Below are 8,559 nucleotides of genomic sequence, written 5' to 3' on the forward strand. Positions count from 1 at the left end.
TTGGTCTCCTGGGCATGCTCAGTGTACCAGTTTATTTGGATTTGGCCAATAGATTTGTAGGATTCTTCCCCTCAGTGTTCCAGCATTACTTGGTAGGGAGGTCTGGCAGAGTGTTTCATTGTCATCAACCTGCAGGGTCCTGTCTGTGTCCTGCTGATCCATACCACTGATGTGGGCCTGTGTGCTTAGTCTGGGCAGGTGATGTGGCTGAAGAGGAGCCAGAGGAAGAGGATGAACAGCTCAGAAACCTGGATGAAGAAGAAATTAAAAAGATGCAGTCAGATGAGGTGCTGGCACTGTTGGTTCTTTTTCTTTTCTGTCTGGATTTTTGCTGCCTTCCATTTTTCTCTGGGGCCTCACCCTGTTGAATAGAGATGAACCTGAGGTGCAAAGGGGAATGAACCTGCTGGGAGCTTTCCATCTGCCACTCAACAAAACTTTTCCAGGAGAAACTGAAGAAGAGAATTTTTGTTGCAAGCATAAAGAATGTGGCAGAGGAGTTACTGCTGACTCTGCATGATTTGGAGATAATGTTTGCCTTGGGGTGTTGGAGAGGCTTAGCCTTGGTCTGAGAAGTTGTTAGTGAAAGTGCTGCTGCTGAAGGGGGAGGGAGGAGATCAGCATTTCCCTTGAATAAGAAGTGTACTTCCCATTTCCATCTCCCTGGTATCCTTTGGAGAGAAGGAAAAACAATATCCCCACTTTGTCCCAGACTCCATGTTATGATGGGTCAAAGAGGTCCTGGGCTTCGTACATCCTCCCTGGAACCTCTCCATGTGTCTTGGTTCCATTTTTGCCCAGTTGCCTGGAGATTCTGTGCCCCTTCCTGCCATGGAACTGTAGGACTGAGAAGCCAGAGAAACTGGAGCACTCTGGTCAGGGCAGCCACCAGAGCTCTTTGACTCTTTGACTGGGAGGCCCTGGTGCAGTTTGTTTCATCTCCAGGAAAGGTCTCTTCATCTGTTTCCTTTTGGATCATTTTCTGCTCAGGGCACAGCTGGCCTGGAAGTGACGGCCTATGAGGAGATGTCCAGCTTGGTTAACTACATACAGCCCATCAAATTCAACTCCTTCGAGGTCTCTGCCAGTAAGTCAAGCTCAGTCCCTTTGGAATCCAGGCCAAGTGCTTCCTGGATCCGTCGTTCCCCTACACAGAACGGGACTGGGCGTGCCTTGCTCCTAAATGCTTTATCATCTCCTGTTTCCAGAGAAGAACCGGAGTTACGTCATCTCTTCCTTCACCGAGATGAAGGCTTGTGATCTACTGAGCAAGTTCCCCATGCAGTTTGTAGAGTATCCTTTTGGCAGCCCTCTTCCAGTGCCACTGGGTGCTTGGAGTGCGTGGGAGATTCTTGACAGGATGCATCCTGCTGTAGCCAATGTCAAGGCTGCCAGATGCTTGTCCTTAAGAGGAAAGTGTATGGAAGAGGAGCCTGGGCCTCTCCGGGGTCGTGTCTGGATGGCTCTGAGCATTTGGTAGCAGAGCTCCAACAGTTTTTATAATGGGAATATGTGGGCTGGCCCCAGGGCACAACAGGAGCTCTCCCGACTTGCTTCCTATAGAGCCTGTAGATACAACAAGCGGCAGATGAGCCGCATTTACCCCAAAGGCACCCGGATGGACTCCTCCAATTACCAGCCCCAGATGTTCTGGAATATTGGCTGTCAGATGGTGGCACTCAACTTCCAGACCATGGGTGAGTGTCGGGGTGTCCTCCAGCCTCTGAGCAGGTTAGGTCAAGTGGTGCTGGTCTCTGGGTGCTCCTGGTCCCCGTCTCTTCCTTTGCTGCCTTTTCCCAAGTGCTGTTCTCCTCTGACTTATCTCCCACAAACCAACAGCACTTTTCCATGCCCAGCACAGAGCTGGTATGCACACACGTGGGCTGCTGTCACCCTGTGCCTGGGCACTGTCGCTGGCTGTCCTGTTCCACAGTGTCCCACTGAATCACATCCATGAGGGCACCTGCAGCCCCTGTCCCCCAAGTTGCTACCTCTACAAGGCAGAGGCACAGCTCCATCTGGCCACAGCACTGACCTGTCTGTGCCATTATTTCCAGGATTTTGACCTGAACAGGGAGGAAGGGCCTTTCCTTGCTGCACAACCAGCATAAGAAGGAAAGAAAAGCCTTGAGAGAAAGCTGTTCCTTACCTCTCTTCCTTCCTCAGAGGGCTGTGTTTTGTATAGAGCATAGGAAACAAAAGGGAGTGAGTGCAAGGTTGGTTCCGAAGAGGATGACACAGTGCAGGCAGGTGCAGAAACCACCAGGCAGTGTCCTCAGAAGTGTCAGACAGAAGATGGACTCCCCAAAATGAAAGGGGGAAGGAGCAGAGGGGCTTAGGCACTTACTTATTCCCACCCAAAAATAGCGGGTGCTCCTTAAAGCAGGTTTTAATTTAGTTCTGCCCATGACTTAAGGAGCAAGTGCAAGCAAACCACTTCCCTTCCTTACAACAGCTGCTGCAATATTTTTCCCTGTAGGGTGCTGAGAGGCTTAATTAGTTTTCAAGATGGCTTTGTGAGCTGTGGGCTGGCAGGGGCTGGAAGCTTCCGGCAGCTTTCAGCTCCCTCGTAGCAGACAGGCTGCCTGTTCCTCCCAGCCCTGTCTCACTGTGTTGCTCTGCTCTCAGATGTCCCCATGCAGCAGAACATGGCCCTGTTTGAGTTCAACGGGCAGTGTGGGTACCTGCTCAAGCACGAGTTCATGCGGCGACCCGACAAGCAGTTTGATCCCTTCTCCGTGGACCACATCGATGGGCTGGTGGCCACTACTGTCTCTGTCACGGCAAGTACAGCCTGGAGGACCCTGTCCTGTGTCGCCCAGAGGGACTCTCAGTGCCCCATGAACCCGTGGAGTCCTGGGGGAAGGCGTTACTGTGGCAACTCCCAGGCTTGTCACTATTTTAAATTAATCACAATCACATGAAAATGGAAAATGAGCATCTGCTGTGCAGAGGCAGCCAAGGCTGTGCTGGTGGGGAGGGAGGAAGTGCTGAAGCAAGAAATAGGGGTGGAGGTAAAAGAAGAGCTGGAGCAGAAAAGCTGTTTTGGGGTGGGAGAGTGACTCTGGGGAGAAGGAATGTGTGGGTCCTTCTGTTTTTTTCTTCCCAGCAGTTTCTAACTCCGTGTGTGTTGTTCACAGGTACTCTCTGGTCAGTTCCTCTCAGACCGCAGCGTGAAGACCTACGTGGAAGTGGAGCTCCTTGGGCTGCCAAGGGACGCCAAACGCAAACACAGAACCAAACTGACCTCCACGGCCAACTCCATTAACCCTGTGTGGAAAGAGGAGGCTTTTGTTTTTGAAAAGGTGAGAAGATTTGGTAGCAATTTAGACAGAGAATCCTTAAAGCTCCTTATGGCCATGAGCCCTGCCTCAGGAGAGGTCAGTGCCAGCAGAAGGGACCCCCTTCTGGAGACATCAGGCCTGGCTTTGGACACACTCAGGTAACATCCAAACAACAATATCCAAAACAACTCTCCATCAATATTTCCCAGAACAGACAAGGGGTAGCTGGGAATGGTTCTGGAAGTAAAAGGCATCCAAAGTCTCCCCTCTGTGATGCCCTCTTCAGACCGATCAGTTTGGAAAACTTCCAGCACCAGAAAGGAACTGAATGTCTGTGGTTAAACTGTCAGTGAGAAACAGCCAAACTGGAGCAGTAATGCGACCGGTTTCCAGTTGTGCCAGAACATAGAAAGCTGCCCTGTCTCTCCCCAACAAGAATTCAGTGATCCCCAATCCAGCTGTAGGGCACAGGGAAGTTAAGTCAAGTACACATTACACAATTAATCTGTCAGGCACAGTATGAAGCTACAGATATTTTCAGCCTAATTGGCTGAAATATTCTCCTTTCAGAAACACTCTGAGACTTCACTCCTGGCAGAATAATTTTGAGTTCATTTTATGGCACAAGAAAACAGGAAAGAAGGAAGTCAAAAACCCTTATAGCAATGTTACCATGTTTGCTAAAGTATCCATCCCGGTTCATTCCATTCTCCAGTGAGTTGCTTCCTGGAAGCAGTGGTGTGGAGGGTTTGTTGCCCTGGTTTTGTCTTTAGGTAACCTGTGATCCGGGGCAGGCTGAGAAGCCTGCGTTTGGTGGAGTTTCTGGGCATTCAGCTGTCTACAATAAAGTGTGCCCTTAAATTACAAGATGCAGAAATAGGCAGTGCCATCCTTGAAGAGATGAAATTGGTTGGTTGGAAGGAGGAGGAGGATGCTGCTTTCAGGAGTTAGAAGTGAGGACACTGGTGCCTTACTCTGCTTTTGCCTTAGATCATGATGCCTGAGTTGGCTTCTCTCAAAATTGTGGCTTGGGAAGAAGGAGGGAAGTTCATTGGCCAGCGTATCATTCCCCTCATCGCAATGCACCCAGGTAAATCAGTGGAAATTCCTTCAGCTTTTGTGCCCTTGAGACCTGTCCAGTGGGAGCCATAAAGATGATACAAACAGCTGCATACGTTGCTCCTTAATCTCCATGCCTGAGGCAGTGTAACCTTCAAATCTATCTTGTCATGGCCTTGGCTTTATCCCATGACATACTCCCCATGCCCTCCTGTAAAGAGGGCCTTGGGCTGCTGGAGCAGGGAGACAGGGAGGGACAGGATGCTGCCAGCTCAGCTCCCTCTCCTCTCTGCCCCAGGCTACCACCACGTGTGCCTGCGCAGCGAGAGCAACATGCCGCTCACCATGCCCGCCCTCTTTATGTTCCTGGAGATCAAGGACTACGTGCCGGATGCTTGGGCAGGTAGGGTGCGCTGGAATGCGCAGGGGGTGCTTCTGGCCTCCTCCAAACTCTGATTCAGAAGCATTTTTCCAGCCTGGGAAGTGCTTTCCTGCTGTGCCCTCAATTCCTTGTCAGGGTGGGACTTGAGCACATGCCAGCATCCTGTGACAGCCTTGCAGCCTTGGGAAGAGTATGGAGGCTCCCACTGCAGCTGTGCCTGGTTCCCACCTGAGGTGCAGTGCAGGTGTACCAGGCTCCAGTGTGGCGTGGCTCAGCCCTACTGTCGTTCAGAGGCAGGGAGAGGTTTCCTTGAGGGAATAGGTGACATCTCTCGGGGGCTGTGGAGAATGGGAGATTTTAGAAGTGATGTTCTTCCCTGTTGGAAGAGAAGGAGGGTTCTTGCTGGTACTGAGATATGGGGACCTTCCTTTGAGAAGGGTCACAGCTGGATGAGACAGAAGCCTTATTGGAGGGATCAACAGTCATGACCAAACCCACACAGAGTGCAACAGTGTCAGCCACAGGAGCTCTTGTGAATACTTCTTATGTTTGTTCTCTCCTCCCCTGTGTTCATATAAATGAACCTTATTCACTGGGGAAATCCTGATAAAGTGGGTTTATCACATTTTTATAGGAAAGATGAGGTTTATACAACATTGGACTGGAATTGGAGCAGGGAGCTGTGCAGGTGAGAAAAGTCTTACTCTGGCCCTGGATTTTGGGAGAAGAGTTCTCAAAATCACCTCACAGAACTGCCCTGAATATAAGTTGTGAGTCATGGCCTTGGGCTGGGATTGAGGTGAAGGAAGTTCCCTTCCTCCCTCCCTTGTGCTGTCAGGGAGAGGCTGGTTTCAAGCAGAGAACACAAACTATTCCTTCTTCTCAGTGTCCTGTGCTGGGCAGGGAAGATGAGTTGATGAGTTGTTTGCTGTCCAAGCCAAGCCCTTCTCTCTGTTTCCAGATCTCACTATTGCCCTCACCAATCCCATCAAGTTCTTCAACCTGCAGGACAAGCGCTTGGTGAAGCTCAAGGATGCCTCAGGGGAGGTGAGTTTTTCCAGGTTCTGTTCTCTAGAGCACCTTGCATGGATTCAGCTTGAAATAACAGAGTTTTCATTTACCTCTTTGTTTTAGAGGTCTGGCACACAGACAAACCTCTCATCTGCTGAGACTAACGGGGTGGCAGGCTCCACTGGGAAACCCAGCATTCCTCCCTCTAATGGGTCCACAGGTAAGTTTCCAAGAGTTTTCAAGCATTCAGGAATCTTGGCAGCTTAATTTCTTCTGTACTGACACCAACATTCTTCACATGGCCTGTGTTCTGGTGAGCTCTCCACTGGCTATTTCCAACCTGGACATCCAAGATGGGACGTTAACAGGAACCTCTTTTGGGATTTCAGGAGCAGCAGTATTCACCAAGGATGAAGCTGTGTTAGAAGTGATGCAGATGGCAGGTAACTCCTCGTGCTGGTCACATGGGCTGAGGCCCTGCCTGTCATCTTACATTCCCAAGGTGTAGCCAGCAGTAAAGACAAATCCTAGGAATCTTGGGGCCCAAGGACAGGTTTCCTTCAGCACATCTGCACTTCCTGTGCAATGTGTTGTTCACCTGCTCCTGGATGTCTGAATGCAGTGTGATGCCAATTCCTGCAAGCATGGGGCCTAATTGTGCCTCAAAACCAAATTGAAGGCACAAGGGGAAACCTGTTTCACTCAGGATATGTTGGCAAGTAACTGTCATGTACATTGCTTTTTTAGAAGTTATTCCTAAACGAAAGTGTTCCCCAGGACAGAATATGTACCTGGGGAGAGGCATGCCATGGTGTGGAGCAGAGGGGGCTCTGGTGTGGATGTGGTGATTAGGGACATGTGTTGGAGCTGTATGCTCCAGTTTCCTCACTCCAAGCCTTGGGAAGGAGCTGGCCCTGCTTAGCCTTTTTATTTTGTGTTTCAGAGCCTGAGACAATCAGCCTTGCTGAGCTGCAGCAGAAGAAGCGCTTCCTGAAGCTGCTGAAGAGGCAGGAGAAGGAGCTGAGGGAGCTGGAGCACAAGGGAAGCAAACAGAGGGAGGAGCTGCTGCAGAAATACTCTGCACTCTTTTCCGAGCTGGCCTGTCCTGGGGGCAAGAAAAGGATGATACGCACAAGGAAAACCCAGAAGAAGAGGTAACCACAGCCCAGGGGTCACTTTCCCAAACCAAAACAAGGATCCCCAGGGAAACATGGGCTCCCCTTCTCTGCAGGAAGACGGAGCAGTGCAGGTATCTGCAACCCAGGGGGGTTGTTCCCACTGAGGGCAGGTGGGAAGGTTGGGATTATACTGGCATGGCGAGAAGCAGCATGGGCCCTGATTCTCCTCTGCAGGAGTGTGACCCCAAGTGATGCTGGTACCAGTGCAAATCCTGTAAAAGCAGCAGAGAGCATCGATCACTGCTGGTTTGTGGAGCTGAGGGAGAGGCTGGAGATGGACCTCATCTGCCTCGGGGAGGAGCACCACAATCGGATCCGAAGGAAAAAAGAGCAGCATGCCACTGAGGTGAGGGCTGCGAGGGCTGTCACCTGAAAATGTATCCTGGGACAGCCCAAGAAATCCCAAGTTATTCACTAAGCTGAGCTTGGGAATGTGGCCCCAGAACACACCTGGCACATGCATTGTCAGGTCTATGCCAGGTAACTGAGAATGAAGACATGAAACTTATTTGTTAGAAGCCCTAAAAATCCTGCAGAAACATTTTTTTGTCTGCTGTTTTTTAAAAAAAGAGCAGCACTGCCCTGGAGCACATCAGGCTCCATCTGCTCCAGCTCTTCTGATGGCTTAGCACAGAGTTAATGTGGTATTTAGTGGCTTCACACATTGCCAGGTGCCACCTCTCTGGGAGCCCAGGAACCCTGAGAGCTGGGGTGATGTGGAGGTGGGCTGAGGGTTCACCAGTGGCACCATCAGAGCATCTTCTGCTGTTTGACTTGGTGGAAGTCCTGCAGGTTGAGCTCAGCCGAGGCCAGCAGGAGCCGTGGTGGCGCCTGGGGACAGAGTGCAGGCCATAGGTGGTGGTGGTAAATCCAGCATATGCTATCTGTTCCAGTGAAGGAGGAGTGATTCCAGGCTTGGGATGCCTTTTCCCATTAGTGTTTTCTGCAGGAATTTGCACTGATACACCTTAAATCTTCAGTTCCCTGGTGCACCTTAGGCTTTACAAGCTCCTTGCAAACTCTGCAACCCTGAAGGGAAAATAACACTTGGGCACTGGCTCACCTGGGAATCAGGCTTCTTACCTGGGAGAGGAGCCAGGGATGAAACCTTCCTGTCTCACAAGTGTCACTCCACTGGCACAGTGGGGCCTGTGTGTACAGCTGAGCTCACTGCTGTGCCAGTGTTCACACCGAGCCTCATGGATTCAGAATTTGTGGCTCCTGGAATTCAATGCAGGGAGGTGTACAGCTGACTTGGGTGCAAGTGGATACAGATGGGGGGCAGTGTCTCATCCTGGTTTTGTTCCCTTTTGGTCTTGTGTCCATCCCTTGAACAGCAAGTTGCCAGGATCCTGGAGCTGGCTAAGGAGAAGCAGGCAGCTGAGCTGCGGGTGCTGAGGGACACGTCGGAAAGGTAAACATGGCAGTGGAATCCCAAATAATGCCCAGTTCTGCTCCAGGCCAGCACTTCCTGCTGGATCTCAAAGCTCTGCTCTGCAGCCAGGGAGTGAGGGTGGGAGAAGAGAAGCCTTTTTTTCCCTTTGGCAAGAAATGGAAGCAGGGGGATGTAACATGGAATCTCACCCAGTGGTATGGGGGGTAGATGCCTCTTGTGATTCCCCAGAACAGCGTTCCTGCCACGACG

At 50.9% G+C, this 8,559-nt stretch overlaps 1 protein-coding gene across 4 annotated transcripts in view; it reads left to right on the forward strand.

The window, feature by feature from the left end:
* Positions 1-8,559, forward strand: part of PLCB2 (phospholipase C beta 2) — a 44,871-nt gene that overhangs the window by 28,715 nt on the left and 7,597 nt on the right. For 2 of the 4 annotated variants that reach the window (XM_017726297.1, XM_008644049.2), the window contains exons 15-28: positions 190-287; positions 991-1,087; positions 1,209-1,293; positions 1,573-1,697; positions 2,629-2,783; positions 3,141-3,305; positions 4,275-4,374; positions 4,642-4,746; positions 5,687-5,772; positions 5,860-5,956; positions 6,126-6,179; positions 6,680-6,890; positions 7,089-7,260; positions 8,252-8,328. In XM_017726297.1, the coding sequence (XP_017581786.1) occupies positions 190-287; positions 991-1,087; positions 1,209-1,293; positions 1,573-1,697; positions 2,629-2,783; positions 3,141-3,305; positions 4,275-4,374; positions 4,642-4,746; positions 5,687-5,772; positions 5,860-5,956; positions 6,126-6,179; positions 6,680-6,890; positions 7,089-7,260; positions 8,252-8,328 (1,627 nt within the window). Of the gene's footprint in view, positions 1-135; positions 288-990; positions 1,088-1,208; positions 1,294-1,572; positions 1,698-2,628; positions 2,784-3,140; positions 3,306-4,274; positions 4,375-4,641; positions 4,747-5,686; positions 5,773-5,859; positions 5,957-6,054; positions 6,180-6,679; positions 6,891-7,088; positions 7,261-8,251; positions 8,329-8,559 lie in introns of those variants that run through there. The other 2 variants (XM_017726298.1, XM_017726299.1) reach the window with 2 other exon arrangements.

The sequence above is a fragment of the Corvus brachyrhynchos genome, unplaced genomic scaffold (genome assembly GCF_000691975.1).
Source record: "Corvus brachyrhynchos isolate BGI_N302 unplaced genomic scaffold, ASM69197v1 scaffold281, whole genome shotgun sequence".
Classification (NCBI taxonomy): domain Eukaryota; kingdom Metazoa; phylum Chordata; class Aves; order Passeriformes; family Corvidae; genus Corvus; species Corvus brachyrhynchos.